Raw genomic sequence first — 22,150 nt, 5'->3', positions numbered from 1 at the left:
CCTTTGGGGTGCATCATCAGATATCTGTGCATAAAATTAAAAACATACACATGTAAGCAATTGATTGATGTAGCATACTAAACAAGAGAAAAGTCAGAAAAAAGGATTATTGCAAGTGTCAGAACATTATTAATTAATTTTGATCGTTTAATCAAAGAAATCCATTCAATTGTTTTGAAGCCTTCACCACTTGGAACATTTTTAATTATTATAAGCATTCTACTGTCGTTATAGTTCTAATATTGCTGATTAATTAATTAATTTATGTATGGCATGGTGGCGCCATCTTTCGTGAAACAGCTGAACCCTGAACGGCGAACAGTTTCAACACTTCTTACAGAGATGGCGCCACCAGTCTTCCCGCCATATTTTTCGACGTATGTTTCGAAAGATGTGGATAAACGTAAAACATTCCTCATTGTGGCTATTAATTAATTAACACGCAGTTCCTTTCGTCACGTAATTAACGACGAAGGAGCAGTAACTTTACAGTTAATGTACGTAAGATGTTATACAAGAATGGTTCGTTGTTTTATTCCCTTCCAGTCACTACTTTCGTGCTTACAGTGATTACAACACATCTCTATAATAATTGTACAGATTAATATCCATTCTCTTATATCTATTTCTATTAGTTTCACTGTTCTGTGCTTGTTTCTCTGAATATACGCTTTAGCAGAAAATACAAGCGGTCTGTCCATACAATTGGACGCGTTCCCAATTAATTCCTACACACGTGGTCGCAGCAATTCATTTATTTGTTTTTAGTACAGCATACTACTCTCTTTTCGCCTCGGACATTAAAATAGATCATTCCAGGATCGTTGTGGAGGTGATTGAATAATTAAACCGATCATTAAAGATAACAGAACGTTTATTGCAACTTCTTGTCAATTTACGGAATACAAAAGTGTTAGCTTATAAGTTACCTTAATAAATACGTATACGCATAGTATATTACTAAAATCTAAATGGTAAGAATTAGTAGATGCATTTTATAAAGGATCTCAGGAAGCCAGTGTACGACACATCTACGGCTAACACTCATGTCAATTTGTAAGGAGATAACGTAGGTCAGCCGTTTCTGCAACTTCTTCTTTGTCGTTGATTAAAGAATCCATTATAAGTGCTTCAGGATTTTGTAACTCTTGTTTGAATAGTAATAACGGGCGGTCTGCCAGCCTTTGGTGCATGGATATTACAGTTTCTTCTGTGTCATTCTTATCCGACGTAGACCTATAGTTGCTTGAATAATAAAGTCCTTTGGGGTGCATCATCAGATATCTGTGGATAAAATTAAAAACATACACATGTAAGCAATTGATTGATGTAGCATACTAAACAAGAGAAAAGTCAGAAAAAAGGATTATTGCAAGTGTCAGAACATTATTAATTTTGATCGTTTAATCAAAGACATCTATTCAATTGTTTTGACGCCTTCACCACTTGGAACATTTTTAATCATTATACGCATTCTACTATCGTTATAGTTCTAACATTGCTGATTAATTTATTAATTAGTATCGTCATTAATTTATTTACGACGTGGTGGCCCCATCTCTCATAGAACGGCTGAATCCTGAACGGCGAACAGTTTCAGCACTTTTTACAGAGATGACGCTACCAGTCTTCCCGCCATGTTTTCTGACGTAGTGTCGAAAAATGTGAACGAACATAAAACATTCCTTGTTGTGGCTACTAATTAATTAACACTCAGTGTCTTTCGTCACGTAATTAATGAGGAAAGAGCAGTAGCTTCATAGTTCATTGAAATAAAATGTTATTGAAAAATGATTCGTCGTTTTATTCCCTTCCAGACATTACTCTCGTGCTTGCAGTGATTACAACGTATCTGTGTAATATTTGTATATTTATGCCCATTCTCTTATAACTATTTTTATTAGTTTCTCCGTTTCTGTGGTTACTTCTCTGATTATACGCATTAACAGAAAGTATAAGCAATCTGTCCATGCAATTGAACGCATTCCCTACTAATTTCTAGACACGTGGTCGCATGCAATTCATTTATTTGTGTTTGGTACAATATTGTACTATTATTTCGCATCAGACATTGAAATAGGTTATTCCAGGATCGTTGCGAAGGTGGTTGAGTAATTAAACAGATCATTAAAGGTAGCAAAACGTCTATTGCAACTTCTTATCAATTCACAGAATACAAAAGTTTTATCTTATAAATTACCTTTACAAATTCTCATACGCATAGTATGTTACTAAAATTTAAGTGGTAAGACTTAGTAGGTGCATTTTATAAAGGATCTTAGGAAACCAGTGTACGACACATCTAAGACCAACACAGATGTCAATTTGTAAGGAGATAACATAGATTAACCATTTATGCAGCTTCTTCTTTGTCGTTGATTAAATAATCCATTATAACTGCTTCAGGACTCTGCGATTCTTGTCTGAATAGTAATAATAGGTCAGACATTAGTCTTCATTGCATGGATATTATAATTTTATCTCTGTCATTCTTATTTGATGTAAACATGTATAGTTGCTTGAATAATAAAGTCCTTTGGAATGCATTGTCAGACGTCTGTCCACAAAATTAGAAGTATACACATGTAAGCAATTGTTTGATGTAGCGTACTAAACAAGAGAAAGGTCAGAAAAGGGGATTATTGCAAATGTCAGTACTTTATTAATTTTGATCATTTAATCGAAGAAATCCTTTCAATTGTTTACACGCATTAATCACTTGGAACATTTTTAATCATTATACGCATTCTACTATCGTTATAGTTCTAACATTGCTGATTAAGTCTTTGATTATAAATTACCTTTATAATTGCACATACGCATAATATATTACTAGAACTTAAATGGTTATACGCCTACAATTTTCATTATAATACCCAACATCTTTGATTAATTAATTAATTAATTAATATAAATTTATTTTGTGGCGTTATCAACTTCCACATCTTAGCAGACTCGTTCACTGCCACCTACTTCCGCCCCTCGGAAGGTACAATTTCCTACAAACAATAAGTTTTTAACAAATAAGATAAACTCAAGTAGAAGCTTAGAAAAATCACATATATGCGTCCATAGAGCTCTAAGGGTTCAACACAGCTAACGTAGCCGCACGAGCTGTCATGTCAATTGCATGTCCAGCGGCATTGCAGTCTTCGCTACTGGCTTCGGTTATTAGCTACGGTAACAAAAAACTTATCCGCGAACCGTACAATCACTGCCTGTCGCCGTGTACGTAATTAATTTTGTTTCGACTTTATTGACAGAGATATTTGCACTGTTTGAACGTGGACTCGAGAGGACTCGAGTCGTTCCTGGAACGTTCCTGGAACATGGTGTTGGTTCTCAGTTGATAATCGTGATACAGGATTAAACGTTGCGTAAAAAGTAACTTCTTATATTTTTATGTTTCTTATAGAAACCGTAGAATTATAAGCTAAATATAAATATAGATTTTGTAAAGAAAAATTGTGCTGTGATGTATTTGATGGCGCAGAAATAAGTGAATAATATATTTTAAAAACGTGTAAATTTGAAAGACGTAGCAAACGAGAGTTTCTTTTTTATAGATGGCACGAATTAATTTTTAAACAATTTCCTAACGAAAATGTACCTTCCGAGGGGCAGAAGTAGATGGCAGCGAACGAGTCTGCTGAGATGTGGCAGTCGATAACGTCCTTCGGAAGTAGATGGCAGTGAACGATTCTGCTGAGATGTGGCAGTCGATAACTTCCCTCGGAAGTAGATGGCAGTGAACGAGTTTGCTGAGATGTGACAGTCGATAACGTCCCTCGGAGGTAGATGGCAGTGAACGAGTCTGCTGAGATGTGGCAGTCGATAACGTCCCTCGGAAGTAGATGGCAGTGATCGAATCTGCTGAGATGTGGCAGTCGATAACGTCCCTCGGAAGTAGATAGCATTGAACGAGTTTGTTGAGATGTGGCAATCGATAACGTCCCTCGGAAGTAGATGGCAGTGAACGAGTCTGCTGAGATGTGGCAGTCGATAACATCCCTCGGAAGTAGATTGCAGTGAACGAGTCTGCTGAGATATAGAAGTCGATAACGCCACAATTTAAGTCGTAGTGGCGCCATATCTTTAAAAACGACTGAACCCTGAACAGCGAACAGTTTCAGCACTTTCGACAGAGATGGCCACCAGTTTTCCCGCTATATTTTGTGACGTAGTGTCGAAAAATGTGAATAAACATAAAACATTCCCCGTTGCAGCTATTAATTAATTAGCACGCAGTTTCTTTTGTCACGTAATGATTGAGGGAGGAGCAGTAACTTCATAGTTAATGTAAATAAGATGTTATTGAAAAATGATTCGTTGTTTTATTCCCTTCCAGTCATCACTCTTGTGCTTGCAGTGATTACAACGTTTCTGCGTAATATTTGTGTAGATTTATGCCCATCCTCTTACATCTACTTTTATTAGTTTCTCTGTTTCTGTGCTTGTTTCTCTGAATATACGCTTTAGCAGATAGTACAAGCGATCTGTTCATAGAATTGAACGCATTCCCAATTAATTTCTACACACGTGGTCGCAAGCAATTCATTTATTTGTGTTTGGTACAACATTGTACTATTATTTCGCCTGAGACATTGGAATAGGTTATTCCAGGATCGTTGCAGGGGTGATTGAATAATTAAACCGATCATTAAAGATAACAGAACATTCATTGCAGCTCCATGTCCATTCACAGAATACAAAAGTCTTGCCTTATAAATTACCTCTATAAATCCAGGTACGCATGGTGTATATTACTGAAATTTGTGAAATGAAGTATTGCATATTTTTAGTGTAAGAGAGGTTCTTTCCATATATTTGTTTGTTTGATTCGTTGTTATAGATTACTAATTCACTGTAGGTTTGAAACAAGGAAAGTAAAGAGTGTTGAATGTAACAATGGTTAGTACAACAATGGGAAATGTATTTTCAAGGAGATTTGATGTTATTACATTTATTATTATTAAAAAGTAGTAATATAAAGGTTGTGAGACAGATATTTCTATTAGTAGTTTTAGAAACAGAGTAGTATTTCTTTGCATAAACGCTTGATCAAAGGAGATGACGAGAGAAAGATAGATATTATCTGCTTTTGGCTATGCGCGTAGGTCGATAGCAAGAGCAATTTGCTCATACAATTAAAAGCATTGATAACTAATTTCCATATACGTAAACACAAGCGTTTGAGACTAAACAAGGGAAATAAAAGAAAGAAAAGATCAATGCCTGCGTTATGTTATCAGCCTTGTTTGCTTAATTAAAAGTTGATGAAACTCTTGATCGTTTTGCAGAATCAAATATTCGGAGCATAGTCTCGTAATGTGTACGTGTTTAATTACTCGCCGCAATCTTTACGTAATTTTATGATTAATTAATAAGTTTATAATTATATTTCAATGTTTACCGACAGCGAGGCAAATCGTCGATACACTTGTGGCGCCATCTTTTCGATCATAGTTGAAACAAAATTGCGAACAGTTTGAGCACTTTTCACCGAGATGGCGCCACCTGTTCTACAACAATTTGCTATAAAATTCTATAAAGGCGAAAAATTGTAACATATTTCTTGCAACAGCTACTACGTACTTGACATGCAGCTTGTTTCGTTGTATTGTTAATGCGATAATGTATAAAGTTTATATACTTCGAATTTAAACGTTTCCATAGATTTTATATAGCCATTTTCTTGTTTGTAGTATATAGGATGTACGTAATCATTGAGTGGTTGTTGGTTTGGTCGATAGCGTAGTTTCGTTGGATGCCGTTTACACGTGGTTCTGACCATTCACCGTGCGTTGTCGCTACAATACGGGCAGCGTCGAGCAGTTGTTACCAGCGGTTCGTTGGGCGAGCCGTAGTTAATGATATAACCTAACTTAAATGTTCGGTAATGCCGTGCTGCGTGGAACGTTTAGAATTACGATTGGAACCGCGCGTCATGGCTGACGAAATCGAACAGGAGTTGTTGGAACGGATCCGGGAACAAGGAAAACTTGTGCGAGAACTGAAAGCTGCTAAAGCGAACGATATTCAGGTACGGCCAATTACGTTTACGCTACACGGATTTCTATTCCTTTTTTCTCGGTCACTTTTTTTTATTTTACTACGGATGAGTTTTACTACCTTCTCGTCGTGCCAGATTTCGTTTCGAATAGATATCGGTTTAATTATTCTCGTAACCGTTGGTGCGTGCGATAGACATTCTGGACAAAAAGAAAAGAGAAGGGAAAGGGCAAACGATCTTTTGGGCTTGGTACTCTCTCGTTTTGAACGTTGTCATTCCACTTAACCTCTCGAGACCATCACGGTGCTTCACTTTTCATCCTTCAGGACTGCACGAGTTCCTCGGAGATAGAAAAGCAATTGGAAAGCATTAACCATGATTTCGCGGATGTCAGTTACGTGTGTGGTTGGATACCTACGACAAAAGATACGTTACTTTTTGATTTTTGCGTCACGTTTACCGATCAACGACTCGCTGAATGGACACACTTGAAAAGATGGTTCGCAAACATCGCAAGTTTCGATCGAGTCGAACGTAACGCGTTTCTCGAACCGAAAATGCCGATCACCTCGTTGGCGAGAAAGGTTGAACGTATAACCAATCTGTGCCCGACCGACGTAAACCGAAATTCGTTAGATCGAAAGGTGAGACGGTCGTTTACGCGCAGCCAGCAATGCTATAAATTTTACACATTTCTACGTTTAATGGCCGGCCATTCTCTCTCCTCTCTCTCTCTCTCTCTCTCCCCCCCCGGTATATACTTATGTGTGCATCTATGAAGCTTTCATATCCGAGAAACGATATCCGAGCGCAGATGTTTGTACGTTAACCCTAGAATGCAAACCGTGTAATTTATAGCATTTGCTTGCTAGCTCACTTATATGGTACTGTTTGTTCTTTGAGCTAGTTTAATAATCAACATTGAGGCGGACTTTTCTCTTTGATTCTGGTTCTTTTAAATGACTGGGTCGTGTGCGATGTTGTGTTCGACGTGGACCAACGCCGTTCTACCTGCACGAAAATATTGCCATGCATCGATGCTTTCGAGGTTAAAGGTATGCAAATCATACAGGCAATTTTTCTAGGACGAGCAAAGTGGGAACAGAAATATCGAAATCGTATTAAATAATTTTTCAAAACTTTAACGAACGCGAGGTCCGTTCTTTCAAATAACATTCACGTGTTCCTTTCTTCTGCATTTTTGCATAGATAGCGGAGGAGGTTGCCAAATTATTGGAATTGAAAGCTCGATTAGGAGACAAGAATGCAACGCCTTCTAAGCTACTTCTCAAAACGCCCAAAGGTACCAGAGATTACGGTCCTGAGCAAATGGCGTTACGTCTGGGTGTATTGGATAAAATAATAACAGTATTCAAGAAGCACGGCGCGCAAACGATAGACACTCCTGTGTTCGAATTGAAGGTAAGTACCAAATGTCCGATGCCATTGTTACCCGTCAGATCGCTACCAACCAAGTTTGTGTCGTCAATAAAAGTTATTCTCAACTTAGGAAGTTTTGACAGGAAAGTATGGAGAAGATTCCAAGCTGATCTATGATTTGAAGGATCAAGGAGGAGAGATTTTGGCCCTTAGGTACGACTTAACCGTACCCTTTGCTAGGTATCTGGCGATGGGAAAGATCTCCTCCATAAAGAGATATCATATAGCAAAGGTCTATAGAAGGGACAATCCAGCCACTACCAGGGGTAGATACCGAGAGTTTTACCAATGCGTAAGTCTCCAACGAATTCGTTCCCCGTTACGAATGTGTTTCTGATCACGCCTTTCTTTCGTTTAAGGATTTCGACATAGCCGGCCAGTACGATCCTATGATACCGGACGTGGAGTGCATTCGCGTTGTGTCCGAGGCGCTCCAGTCGTTGAACGTAGGAGATTATACGATCAAATTGAATCATAGATCGCTGTTGGACGGTATATTTGCCGCTTGCGGTGTCCCGGGTGAGAAATTTCGCGCCGTGTGCTCCGCCATTGACAAACTTGACAAGAGTTCGTGGTCGGAAGTGCGAAAAGAGATAGTGGAGGAGAAGGGTATGGATGAATCGAGTGCCGACAAAATTGGCATCTACGTGTTACGATCCGGTGGAGCGGAACTTATCTCGGAGTTAAGAAGGGATACGGAATTGATGAAATTCGAATCTGTGGTGAAAGGCCTCGAATCTATGGAGTTACTGTTTAAATATTGCAATATATTTCAAGTGCTGAACAAAGTGACGTTCGATCTCAGTCTTGCTAGAGGACTGGATTATTATACGGGTGTAATCTTCGAAGCGGTATTAATCGGTAAGTTCTCCTTTCGCTTTGGTCACCCTTTTACCTTGTCGAAAAATAAAAAAAAAAGAAAAAGAAACAAGTACAAGAAGAAGAACGAAATTCTCCCTTCCTTTTTCACTTCACAGGCGATGACATTGAAGTTGGTAGCGTTGCAGGCGGTGGTCGTTACGACAATTTAGTCGGTATGTTCGACAGCAAAAACAAGTCAGTTCCCTGCGTTGGCCTTTCGCTAGGCATCGAGCGAATTTTTAACGTTCTAGAGGCAAAATTGAATCGCGAAGGCGTGAAAACGCGCACTACGGATGTTGAAGTGTTCGTGGCAACTGCGCAAAAGAATTTACACGAAGAAAGAATGAAAATTTTGTCCCTCCTTTGGGATGCTGGACTGAAGGCCGAGCATTCGTATAAGAAGAACGTAAAACTGCTTGCGCAACTACAGTACTGCGAAGAAAGCGGAATACCGTTGGTTGTGATAATCGGTGAAGGAGAACTGGCAAGAAATGAAGTTACGCTGAGAGACGTTGCCTCTCGTTCGGAGACTGCGGTCTCACGGGAATGTTTAATCGACGCGATAAGGAATAGACTACAGAAATAATCGATTGCTTTCGAACTCGTACAACTCGTCGATTAATCCAGTTTGTTAAAAGTAAGTTTGTTAAAAGTATACCAAACAGTAAGAATGGTCGATCTTCTCGTGAAATTGTGTCGCGTTACATTTTCTACCGATACATTGTACGACTACGGACGAAAGAGAAAGAAAAACTTTGCCCCCTCCTGTGAACCAAATGAAATAAAGCATAATTTATTGTGTCCAATAATCGAATAAAACTTGTACCGTTCTAAGAATTACATCCCGAAATGAAAAAAAAAAAAACCACTACCAATCGAGAGATTGATCGTTCAACCTAATATCTCTCTTCCGGCGAAGATTTTTTCCCCCCTTCATTAGGTACATCCTATATTTCTTTACGCGAAATAGAAAAGAAGCTTTGATGAAACTGTCAAAATGTTGGACGATTTTTGTTGCAAACATCGTAATAAAAACACACTATCCGATGTTCTCTTGTTAAGTAGCACGCGAAAGAACGTGGCGTTCCGTTTGAAAAACCGCGTGGTCTCGGTATTATGGAACGTGAATAGTTGGTTATCGTGGCCGCGTGCTATTCGAGTAGACAGGCGAAACTTTTGTTTATAATTGCACGTTGTCAACGCCGCTTCTTGTGCTGACAGTTGAAGAAAGAAACAAGCGCTGGATAGATACTGTTATTCAAGAAAGGGGGAGAAGGGTGGTTCGTTGTTTTTCCCTCTTTGTGTTCGTGAAATTGATCCTCGGAGAGAAAGCGCACACGATCGAATTGTGTATTCTTTGGAACGTAAGCGCGACGTAGTTAATTGACCGAACTTCGCCTGTTTCTTCGTTCGAAACGGTACGTAACCTCGATCGTATTGTCTCGGTTTGTCGTTACGCCTGATGCAATTATGAATTACCATCTAAATGGCACACTACGAACGTTTTGTACTTTTGGTATCGGGATTTTCTACTTTTATCTCCATTAATGGTTTCTGCGATTCCGTGTCCATACCGGTGAATGAAGTATATTCGGTAGTACGATCAGTGATAATGGAAGGCTGATTTGAGAATGTCTCTCGGTCGATTTTCGAATGTTTAGACGATGGAGGTCCTGTTTCGAGGCATGGATCGTCGTACGCACGGAAACGGGACGTGCACGGATCTGTAAAACGCTGAACGTTCTCGGTTGAAACCGTGTCCGAGAGCGTTTGCGTGTTTTGTTGCTCGTGCCGAGCACAGTTTGTAGCAGGTGTCACTCGAGAAAACGGTGAACACGATTCTTCTTCCAAACGTATCGAACGTGTACATCGATCCGCGTGCTCGATGGATTCCGTTATTCCGTCGTTGCGCGATTGTTCATTGGACGAAGCGTTCTCCTGGACTGCGTTTCGATTAACTGTTTTGCAGACATTGGAGGACAGATTGAAAGGTTCGGTTCTCTCTTTCAGTTCTTCGTCGTGAACATCGCTCAAACTGAACGCTCTGGCCCTTCGTCGAAGATTCATTTGTCCGATTTGTCGCTGCAACGTTCCGGCTTTCCAACGCGGTACGGCTTTGAGCGTAGGAACTATAGCAGCGTTGCCTCCTAATGAAATTCCGTTCTGATTTTGCGCGGGTGGTCGTAACGAAAAGCGACGAGCGTTCAACGATATCTTCATCGGCGACGAGTGGCCCGGTATCCCCTCCGTATAAATTAGAGGTTCCTTAGGTGATTCGAATAGGAACGTAGACCTATTCTCGTATGCGGTTCGCCGTGAATCCTGAAAAAGGAATTGAACTTATTCGTACTGGTATTGGTGCATCGTGTAGGTTAAGTAAGTGCATAGGACTCGCTCACCGATAGCAACGGCGAATCGTTTTTCGGTGGCGTCGGAGGACTAACGGGTGTCGCTACCGGTCTCAGAGAGAATCTTCGCGGTTTGGCGATCGTTGTCGATGGGACAAACACCGAGCTGCCCCTTCTCGATTCTCCGCTAGATTCTTGCGTAATCGTGGTTTGATTATTTTGACTACTTGAGACGGGTGAAAATAATGTAAAGAGACTAGGAAGTTTCGGCGGCGTCAAAGAAGCGGTACCCATTTTTCTTCGTGGCTGAACTCGATACGTTTGATCATCGTCGACAACAGAGATCCGACTACCTCCGTTGGTACCGACGCCCGCGTGAAGCACGGTGAGCGCTCTCAAGAAATCAGCCAAACTGGTTTCCTCGAGCAAACTGCTGGTACCTTCCCTATTGAGGTTGTTACCCGCACCAGTGTGCGTGTAGTAGTGCCTCCGTGGATTCAGAAACATCCAGTTCGAGTCTCGTCTGTCATCGATCGACGTTGACCCAGACACGAACCGGTACGATTGTTCGACGTCTTTGCTGTCAGCCTCTTGTTCGAATTCCGGATTCTTTTTCTCTGAATTCGTCGAAAATCGACTCTTCCAAGGGCCGGATGAGATCAGTGCTTTAGGGACGGATCTAGCCAACGCAAAGGTGCGAAACTTGGAAAGTTTCGTTTCCTTAGTGGCGCGTTCTTTGCTAAACGACTCGCTCGTTCGAGGTTTCATCAGTTCTTGAATTTTTCTGGCCGCCGTTGGGCCGGACCAAGTCCGTTCGATGTTTCGATCCTCGGCCGTCGTCTCGTGCAACCTAACCTCGCTGGCTGCTCTCGAGCGAGGTCTCGCAAATCGTGAGATTCTCTCGTTACCGATCGACCAGGTGGTCGATTGCTTTGCCGGAAACTCTTTCGTCGTTTGAAAGTCTTCGATAACTTTGTTATCCCTACATCCGACGTCTTGGCCGACGAAAGTCGTCTGGTTCGAGCCGATGACTCCCGCATCCTCTGTAGCGGGTGGCATGTACCCCAAAATGTTCACCAATCTTGCTAACAGCTCCGCCGGCTGAACCATTGCATGAGTGGCGAATGTTGCCGTTTTATCGATCCTTTGGAGATCCGTCTCGGAAACGACGCGCGTCACTTGATCTTCCTATCGAACGGCACGAACCAGCGGTTGTATTATATCCGCGTGACACAGATTCGATGAAAATAAAGGAACAAACGATCGAATTCGCTTACCATTGGTACCATCTCGCTGTTGGCGCGGCGTCGAGGTCTGTGGCACTCGCCGTCTTTCTCTTTCGAGCCGTACGACAAATCTCGGAGATCGGGGAAGCTGTTGCTTCGAGGAAACTTCGATGGTGGAATCTCGTAATTACATTCGTCGACGTACACTCTCTGAAAGGTAAATAATGTACCGTCTCGTAACGATATAAAAACGAAGGAAGACATTTGCTCGAGTGGCCGTCTCGCGGTAGGACATCTGATCGAAAAGAAAGGAAAAGAAAATTGGTGCTTACGTTCGTTCACGTTTACCTTAACCTTAGAAAATTGTAACTCGTTGAAGGCACGCCGCAGATAGTTAATCTCCTTATTGAACTCGTTCCAGATTTTACTTTGGGTATGCTTTAAATTAATCGCTAGTTTATGTTCGATTCTGGCAATCTTCTTGCTGCGCATACCCCGCCCGATAAAGGTCATAATCATGACCGTGTATCCCAGTCCAAAGGAGATCCAGCAGATTAAAAAGGTCTTGTATAAGATAAAGAAGAATCCGCTGCCTTTGCTATTGTCTTGTCCTGTTGAGTACAATTATACGGGATCGTCGGTATTCTTCTTCTTCTTCTTCTTCTGACATTTGCCTTCTCTTAAATTGTACGTATAATGTTACCGATGACGAAGGAAACGTGATAGAGTCCGTGCGAACGGTGGAACAGGGGTCAACGGGAATCTGTTTATTTTTTAATGTAGAGTCATGTTAGTGCGAGCATGTGCGGAAAGGCAACATCACATACAATACCGATAAATAGAGTGGTGTGTCCGCTCGTGCGTCCACGAGGTACAAAAACGAGGAACGGCTCGGTTCTGAACGAGTCACGGGCAGTTTTAGCGGGCAGTTTTAGCGGGCAGTACTATATAGTTACAAATGAATGAGAGCATGTTGAAAGCGCGAGAGAGAATGTTTCCTGACCTGCTACGTAATCTCCGAACCCAATAGTCGTCAACGTAACGAAAGCGTAGTAGACAGCTTCGTCGTAGGTCCAGCCTTCGTAGTGAGAGAAGAGAAATGCCGGAAAAAATATAAACATGACGAAGCCTGGCACCAAGTGAGCGAATATTTGTGCAGCTAATCCAACTTTTCCTGTCTCGAATGTTGCCAATTTCCGGGGGTAATAATCGTTGTGGCCATGTTTGTACGATTTGTACTTCTGATGAGCTTTCACGAATACATGACCAAAAAATTCTCCTAGTTGCGTCAATAAAATTCCATTCATAGGTATGCCTATTAGGCCGTAAAATATCATTAGAATACGACCGAGCATGCTCGTTGGTGCCAAATTCCCGTAACCTGTGTGGTGAACATGCGAACACGATTAATACTATAACGAACATTGGATCACGTGTACAGTTTTCAACTGTTTTCACCCTAGATGTCTCATACCTGAGTGGTCTGAAGACCCAGTTGCGAGGGGTGGTTTAACAAATACTTGGTTGCGCGTACGTACCTATTGTGCTGACGACGGTATAAGCGAAATAAAAACTGTTGTAAAAGTCCCATTTAAGGAGATCCGTCTCGTTCTCGGTATAATTGTAGACCGATTTTCCGCAATACCGTGTCAATTTTCCAAGAATTTCATCGTGATCGTGATTGCGACTAGGCACGTAATGCGCGTGAAGCAAAGCTGAAAAAGCAACGTATGTTAAAGCCCGATTATCGTATATTTACTTTACGATCGTAGGCGATTCGAAATATGATAATTGTTTCTATGGCGTTGGTAGATTCGTGCGACGAATCGTTTTGTATACAATGTAACGGAATACCAAGCGCGATAGCGATGCGTAACGTGAGATGGTCAACCACCGGCATTCTACAGCGTAGCTTTCCGTCTTTCGATTGATAAACACCGAAACGCTAAATAGTTATCCCATCTGTTTGCTTGTCATTACAATTATTTATAGTAATACCGATGAAATGGAGGTTAAAATGGATGATTTCAATGTACCTGTACCGATCAGAAATTCTGCTTGCGATATGTTCATCTCGATTAGAGAAGATGCATCTTCGATAACAGAATCGCAACGGAATGTGGTTCGATCGAAGGTACCAATCGATTAGTGCATCGAAACGAACGCACATTGAGAATGTTACCGTTAGTGTCGCTGTCCGCAGAGAACAGTTGACAAATTGTTTTGAAATCGGTAACCGCTTATCGCGTGTCGCGGTAATCTTTTACGCGATTAAAAGGTTCCCGGGTTAGTTAGACGAAACGTTTAACGTAACGGTAAACGAGGAAATCGATGTTACGTTCACCGAATAATTAGCCTTGAGGAGCGGCCGGGCTTGGCTGGGCAGAGCTTGGTAATTTCGTTAACAATCGTTAACAATCGATTTCGTAACGGAACGAGGTAACCGATCCACGTTTCTTTTGGCACGATTGCCGATCCTCGTTCGACGACGAATGAAAAGGAAGAAAAAAAAAATAGAAAAAGAAGACAAGAGAGGGAGGAAGGCGGAAGCGGTAAAAGATATTTCGACTTTCTAATACTTCAACAAATACTTACTACTTTCGATAGTGAAAATTACAATAGATCGGAATGAACGTTTATTTGCCCTTCTGTATCTGTGTAGATCTTGCGACGCGTAATTATTTGACAACTACTTTCTTACGTTGAATGTATATACGAGCGACTGTGCTCACCGTTAATCTCGATGCGCTCACGCTTGGCTTTTTCGATGCGTTCGATCTCTAGATGACTCTCGATATGGTAGAAGATGGAAGCACCTAGCAACAGGTAAGTCAAGAACAGCATTAGCAGGACCAACCATTGCTTCTTCGACATTTTTTGACGGTTGTTAAGTTTTAAGCGAAACGGCGACTAGTTTCGGGAACAATTGCGATTATCTACGATGGATTAATAAATAATACAAATGTTGGTTTAGTTTCATCGGTTCGCTTCGACAACTTTGGAATTCCGACGTTGCTGTATACGAAGGCCAGTCCTCGATGATAGCACATCCAGTAATTCACTGGATGGATGGACAGATTTGCGGATTGCGACAACAATCACCACGGCACTAAAAACAGATTATGGATGGTCAAGCAGACTGCGACTTTATCGCGTGATAACTCTTTAGACTCTGATTTTGCGACCTTCAAAAGTCACATTCTTCTCCCTCGATGACGAACTCGATCAGAGATATACATGTATATATATATATATATACATATATGTACACACAAATATATACATATATATAATATATATATATATTAGATACGATTTTAAGTACCAACAACTAACCGGTTTATCGATAATGCAACTGTCTCTTTTTTTTCTTTCTTTCTTTCCGTTTTATACTTCTTCTCCACCTTCCGAAATAGACGATCGAACACCCTGAAAGAAGAAGGTGCTAAATAACTCGGCCGGGACACACGCGCGTGGAGGTTGTGAAAAAATGAACAGCTAGGAGAATATACCTGTTCTTCGATGTAAAACGTGAACATTGAAAAGAAACGAGGATGTTTCATCTGAGGGGTATTCTCTCAATCGTTATAGAAACGCGTAAAGTTGACCGGATAAGTGAAACAAAACGGCGAGACATTCTCGTTATGTTTTAACAAAGATCTGAACGCGAGAAACGATACGAACCGATCTTTAACGAGGAGACAAAAAAGACTCGAAACAAAGTAGCTTCTAGCGAAAACTCGGCAGCTATTATCCCAATTGTGGGGAACGTGTTTTCGGAGGACACTGGTCGTTTTGATGGCTAAAATTAAACTTACTTTTGTCGGGGAACCGGGTCCCTCTAACGCACGACTGTAGTTATTGCGATTCGTCACACGATATTGGCGACAAAGGAAAGAAAAAAAAAAAGAAACGAACCTTTCGATCGCATTCTTTACGTAACTGGCGCGATGTACTTGGTAAAACAAAGCAATATATCATGCTGGTCGAAAGATCGAAGGACGGGATCGATCAAACGCATGATTTATCGCATAAAAATACGTATGTACGTACATGGACGGTTTGCGTCTGTTACGCTCGCGATGCGGCCTGTCATTTGTGTACTTCCTAGCTATCTACGCGTTGTCATTTTTACTTGCTTACCGATTACGATCGAGGTATTCGTGTGCAACCACTGTAATCCTTCCGTTTTTCGAAAAAGGGGGTAATGCAAAAACGAAGCAGGAAAAAAGTAAGATGAAATGGGGAAATCGGAGAAATGAAAGTGTTAAAATCAATTATCGCTATTGTCAAGTTTTCTAAGCTAGTATATATTATATTAGTCGTGTGCAAAGAAATTCGATGCATCACGAAATTGATGTTAACGTACCTAGTTTTGTTTTATGTACATTCAGCTGATTATACGGGAATACAGGAACTTATCTTCTTTACACTAGGCTGGTGCTAAAGTAAACGTGATTTATCCATCCGTAGTAGCGACGAGGACGCAAAGTATTCTTGATAATAGGCTATCGAAAGTAAAATAATATAATTACGCACGATAACGTTTCGATCGCGGTTGAAACGAAGAAATAAGATAATCTATCTCCACTTGGAGTAAAACGAAAAGTACGCGTGTAGCTAGCTTGATAGATGTAATACGGAATATACGTATACGATAGTGTCGGGAATCTCAGGAGTACAAACGCGTTTTAATACTGATAACCGCCACGTTGAAGCGTCTCCCGATATACGTATCTTCTATCATCCCTTGCCTTTCCCCGACGGTTTACATTCCTAATTAACTATTTCTTTTTAAAATTTCCACTGTGTTGTTATCCACTGCGTTAGTATCGGCGGTATCCTCGTACGTACGTACGTACATAGATACGTACACACGCATACATCTCGGCTATTACGGATCGCGAATCCTTCAAATATAATACAAGAAACGTTCGACGATACGGCATTCTTTTTTGCAACGTCCGAGAAGGATTACAAATTTTATACGCGTAAAGAATTAAAATGTTACTTGCCTTTCTCCTCTCGCCTCCTCTCTATATCGCGTAAAGTTTAAAGATTGCGTATATCTTTGTTCGTGATGCTTCTTTCTTCCTCGAGTATCGAACTTTTACAGATTCTCTGTTGACAATTTCTCGATGGGTAAGATCGTTAACCGCAGTTGATATAAACGACATTACATATATATGCGTACATAACGCAAATGCGGATTGCGATCGTCCACATCTGAACCAAAAAAAGTTAAAATCTTTATCTTGTAATCGTAAATTGAAATGAAGCAGATACTTGGCTTACTTAGCTTGTTTAACATACGTGGATCGAATGACAATGTTAAGTTACATCATTTTTTTTTCCAACGATCGGAGTCTGCGAACTTTATCCGTGCAACTCGACTTGTTCGAACAACGACTACGCGTAATAGCATCCGAAAATCTCTCTCTCTCTCTTTTTCTCTCGTCTCTGTCTCCCCGTTTTAGTGGGAGAACGAGAAACAAGAACTGGTCTCTCTGATGACCAGCTACATGTTTCGACTGTTTTAAAAGAAGTGACTTTAAAAGATCGTTGCTCAAAAAGTATATCGCAAGAATGCCAAGCGTCAAGGTTAACGACCTTTTACGTACAAAGAGAATTGTATTGGAAAAATCAGTTGAAGCGTACACATGGAAATTACCGTTTTATCTTATCGTGATTACGCGATATGTAAAAACGAGGCTAATTTCATTTAAAGAAGAACAAGTGAAACGATAATAACGACAATGAGTATCGCGACTACTACAACTATTTAACACTATTTCACGGCATTAAAAGAACAATTTCAGCAGAAAGATATAAGATAAATGTAGAACACGAACAAGTACGAAGAACGAGAGGAGAGGTGGAAGTGAGAGAAGCAGAAAAAACAACAGAGATTCAATTATTACGGTTTAGAATGTCGCGCACAAAACCAAGTTCGACTCAATGTTCGCGCGTAACTAGGTATGATCTCTTCGAAAAAGCCAAACTTCGTACCTGGACACGTTAATAAAATTATTTGGTTAGTAAACTGATGTTAATGAAAATCGATGATCTTTTCCGTTCGCGGTCATCGAGCGTAACCGCTTGCGGACAATTTACACGGCGAGTTTCCTTCTATTACCTTCCATTCGATTCTGTCAGAAATCCTTGTATACGTGTACACCTACGGTTGATCGAGTAACGGTGAAAGAAGGATATTCAAGAATTGAAAGGGATTATCGTAATATTTGTAGTATACCTGTTGCTGAATGCAAAGCTGCGTTCTATTCACGTCGTGTTGAATATAATATGCATGGAAGGGAGAGTGAAACGCCGCGTTGGGAAAGATTAAAAATTCTAATATAGGTTTATTTGCTGGTAACGACGGGAGACACTTTTTCGGATACACTGATTTTACGTGTCCCAACGGTTTGTATCTGTATTAGTTTGTATAACTGCAACATCTAAATTTACCAGTAAACTATTCGTTACGTTGAGTGAAAACGTAACAATAAGTTTTACGGTGTAACTGATGGTTTGAAAGATTTTTTATGCGATAAGTAAATTTAGATTTAGGTTACAGTTAATTGACTCACCGTGCATATGTATGCACGTATACAAGTAAGTAACGAGTGGAATATACGAGCTGTAAAACTATACAAAGCTGTTTCGATCATTACTTTATTGATATGTACGTATCAATGCCATCCAAGTTCTATATCTTCGATCTTTATATTCAGTTCTTCGAACGAAGTATCAATTCCAGGTTCCTCGAATCCGTTATTAAGCTCGATCTTCTGCGGGTACACGAAACGGAACCAACACTGGTGAATTTTCCAATATTCGACGCGAATAAAAATAGATTGAAATAGAAGAATGAAGAAAAAGTAACGAACCTGTAACGTTGCAATTTGCGAAGCATCGCTGACCAGTAGAATTTGCGTTTCGTTATCGCTTAAATCTTCGATCGCTTTGGAGATTTGAATCTGACCATTTTTTCCCGCGATCTTCGGTTATACGGAAAAAAAAAAATAGGAGAGAAATGTAATAATCGAACAGGACGAAATACCTTCTACCGTTTACCTTTAACGTCGGACTATCGTTATCTGGTGCGACGTTTGCTTTTCGTCTGTCTTTATCCCGACTTGAAGATTCTTGAATGGGTTCTTGACAAACAACGTCAACATTATCATCGTTGTCGATCAAGGCGTGAGCAGTTCTTTTGTGCATCACGAGGGTGCTGCTTTGTCTGTATCTCCTGAAACAAACTTTACACTCGAACGGACGTTGTTGCGTGTGGACCTAAAAGATGAGGAGATTAATGATCGTGACTGCAACAGTTGGCCGCAAATGTGAAGAACAGTACGAACAAGGTGATGTTTGTAAAGACTAGAGTACTCTGTGAATCTCCTTCCACAATTTTCGATAGAGCAGACATAAGGTTTTTCGCCTGAATGGATTCGTATGTGATTCTTATAATTGGTTGCGCTCGCGAAAGCTTTACCACATTTCGGTTGCGTGCACTTGTACGGACGTTCACCCGTGTGCGTTCTGACGTGAACCTGTTGCGTGTGCGGATCATAATTTGCTCGATTAATTATCGATAGAAGCCTGAGAATTTGTTATATATTATGATTCCTGAATACCTTTCTAATGTTGCTGGTGGTGAAAGAACGACCGCAACCATCGAACGGGCACAAGAAGGGACGTTCACCTGTATGCGTTCGTACGTGTTTAAGCAAGTCTCCGGATGTTTTGAAACTTTTGTCGCACGTTTCGTTTGGACATTTGTAAGGTTTCTCTCCGGTGTGCGTACGCAAATGCGCTTTCAGACTGTATCCCGTGGAGAAGCTCTTCTTACATTTGTGGTGCGTGCATCTGTATGGCCGTTGTCCCGTATGAGATCGTTCGTGGACCTGCTTCAGCAACGATATTGCCTTGTACAATCGGTTCTAAACGGGGGTAACGAAGAAAGCGATCGGGAACGATTCACTTCACCTTCAGATGATGAGGTGTGCTGTAAACCTTTGAACAGCCCTCCCTCGGGCAAGGATGCCTAATCCTCGATGCGGGAAGTTTATTTAACAAAATCCTGGAATCTTTTTTCTTCAGTTTACCATTGTCAATCTCCCACAAATTATTACCAACGTCCAGATGGCCAGCCACCATATAAGCATTACCATCGATGAACTCGACGCATGGATAAGTGTTTTCAACGTTCTCTATAGCGGTGCCGTGTGCTTGGACTAAAGTAGCGGACTCCACTTCCAATTGAAGGGGTTTATCGTCGGCGAATTCCGTCAAGTCTCTCAAGAATATTGTGTCGCCATTTTCCAATTCAAACGTCGCCTGCCTTTTGAAATGTAGATCGACTGAAATGCGAATGAAATTGAGACGCAACACGTTTTAAAACAGATACCAGTCCGTCCGTGTCAGTTATATTCTAACCATCGTCATTGAAATGATTGGCAACAAACGCTTGAGTTCCATCGGGCAACGTGATAGCTGTCAGAGTTGTACCACCACCCAACAATGGCTCGTCCAACGTTAATTCCTCCGTTTGATCACTGGCAGCATTGTTCTCGTTAATTAAAACCGAGAGACACTCTAATATGTCTGTACGATTGGCCTACGATGTAGATAGAGTGAAAATAGAAATTGATCAGTGATAGGTATAAACGAGTTGTTACCTGTGTCTCGTCCAAGGTGTCCTGGTCGTCGTCTCGAGTCACGAAATCGAGTCGATTCGATAGTTCTGCCCCTTGCGTCGACATATTTCTCTATAAATCCAGAGCTGCGAACAAAGAACGTTTCGCGATGATCGCCGACGATCCACGTCATTATTTTGTGTCTTAGTTTCGTGTCCGCAGGCAAACATCTGCCTCAAAATAGGGATGCAATGAAGATTCGCGCGTAATCCACCAAATTATTTTTACCGGCGCATTAGTGTATTTGTTCGAGTCGTATGTCAAAAGTTCACAGTTCGTTTCGAATGGTAACGGTATCAGTATTTAATTAGGAACGTAATATACGGACAAAGACGCTAGTAGATGCTAATATAGTAGGATAGTTGTGTAGCGATTACGAACGGTTGGATTCTGTTCACTGACTCGAATAAATATATTAACCGCAATAAACAATCTGTATCTGTATCTGTGGAGCAAAGTGCGATCGAACGAAATTCGAATGTCTTTTGTTTTTCTCTTCCCCTTTTTCTTTATCTTTCTTCCTCGTACGGTGAATTCACAATTTTCGGTGTTTCGCGCAGCCTCGCAATTCAGTACCAAAGAATCTTGGGAAATATTACCCATAAACTCGGACACCCGCGAAATCTCTTGGCGACCAGTGAATCTTAAAGATGCTCGACAATTTTACGCACCATTAGTTAAGCAATTTCAATGATCATAAACTTTTTCGTCGGGACTACATCGTGAAATGTAAAGACGTAATCTAAATAATCGATAATCTTCTCTAAACTACCGTCGTGTTATACGTTCATACGGTCCCAGTACAGTCGCATACTTTGAGCTTGATTTTCAATTCTTCTACTTGGTGCGTTCATCACAATCTTGATTAGTCTCGTCAACATATTGCCTCTCGAGAAACAGTACAAATGGATTCTGCTCTACTCACGCAAATTTCGATTTACGATAGTCCAATGGAAAGTGATTTTATCTAGTGCCATTTCTCATCTGATGGGTCGAACGTTATACGGTATACGATATTCCCATCTACGATTCGAGTTATTCTGGCGCGCGTAAAAGCTGTGCCATAGCGCCATCTGTATACGCTGGTGAATACTACGGTGGAGGTTGAAAAAAAACCAAACAAAACCAGAAAAATGATGTTTTACAAGAGGCTCGAGAGAAACTTATCTCCTTTTCTATTTTCGTTGGATCGACGAGCTTAGTTTGGTGTAATAAAAGCATCGCGTAGTCGTTACAAACAGTTTAATTTCATCTACTTTCTTTCTTATAAAACTTAATACTGTTATCATTATTAGCGTTTTCCATTCCGTTTCCTTCAGTTGTAGTTCACGTAGTATACATGTGCAACGATTTATCATTAATCACGTAGATATACACTAATATATTTTTAAATATACTATAACAAAATGATACACAAAATACAACAAGCATTTTAGCAACGCGATCATTGCCGAGTCCGTCCACAATAGGCCAATAACAATTTGTTTATGTATGTGTTTATACCGCAATAATGATGATGATGATGATGATGATGATGATGATGATGATAATAATAATAAT

At 40.6% G+C, this 22,150-nt stretch overlaps 3 protein-coding genes across 4 annotated transcripts; 1 reads left to right on the top strand and 2 right to left on the bottom strand.

Annotated features, from left to right (window-relative positions):
- Positions 1-5,856: 5,856 nt before the first annotated feature.
- Positions 5,857-9,138, top strand: Hisrs (histidine--tRNA ligase). 2 transcript variants are annotated; one of them, XM_076904776.1, is made up of 6 exons: positions 5,857-6,043; positions 6,340-6,657; positions 7,223-7,435; positions 7,524-7,745; positions 7,813-8,314; positions 8,431-9,138. In XM_076904776.1, exons 1-6 carry the CDS (start codon positions 5,900-5,902, stop codon positions 8,898-8,900), a joined length of 1,869 nt encoding a protein of 622 aa, XP_076760891.1. In that variant the 5' UTR covers positions 5,857-5,899; the 3' UTR covers positions 8,901-9,138. The 2 variants fall into 2 exon arrangements, with proteins under 2 accessions (XP_076760891.1, XP_076760889.1); XM_076904774.1 differs by lacking the exon at positions 6,340-6,657 and having other exon boundaries at positions 5,859-6,043; positions 8,431-9,137.
- A 670-nt stretch (positions 9,139-9,808) lies between these two features.
- Ork1 (open rectifier K[+] channel 1) lies at positions 9,809-14,873 on the bottom strand. Its single transcript, XM_076904861.1, has 7 exons — positions 14,621-14,873; positions 13,427-13,603; positions 12,892-13,269; positions 12,237-12,499; positions 11,940-12,098; positions 10,714-11,850; positions 9,809-10,636 (listed from the first exon to the last, which is right to left on the bottom strand). Exons 1-7 carry the CDS (start codon positions 14,760-14,762, stop codon positions 9,809-9,811), a joined length of 3,084 nt encoding a protein of 1,027 aa, XP_076760976.1. The 5' UTR covers positions 14,763-14,873.
- Positions 14,874-18,566: 3,693 nt separating this feature from the next.
- Positions 18,567-21,471, bottom strand: LOC143429049 (uncharacterized). Its single transcript, XM_076904425.1, has 9 exons — positions 21,190-21,471; positions 20,573-20,760; positions 20,331-20,511; positions 19,881-20,254; positions 19,529-19,798; positions 19,253-19,444; positions 18,966-19,184; positions 18,779-18,889; positions 18,567-18,679 (listed from the first exon to the last, which is right to left on the bottom strand). The coding sequence occupies exons 2-9, from the start codon at positions 20,654-20,656 to the stop codon at positions 18,581-18,583; spliced, it is 1,530 nt and encodes a 509-aa protein (XP_076760540.1). The 5' UTR covers positions 20,657-20,760; positions 21,190-21,471; the 3' UTR covers positions 18,567-18,580.
- Between the last annotated feature and the right edge of the window lie 679 nt (positions 21,472-22,150).

This window comes from Xylocopa sonorina, chromosome 11 (genome assembly GCF_050948175.1).
Source record: "Xylocopa sonorina isolate GNS202 chromosome 11, iyXylSono1_principal, whole genome shotgun sequence".
Taxonomy (NCBI): Eukaryota; Metazoa; Arthropoda; class Insecta; order Hymenoptera; family Apidae; genus Xylocopa; species Xylocopa sonorina.
Note: the sequence above shows the minus strand (reverse complement) of the source record. Positions and strands in the feature narration are given on the sequence as shown.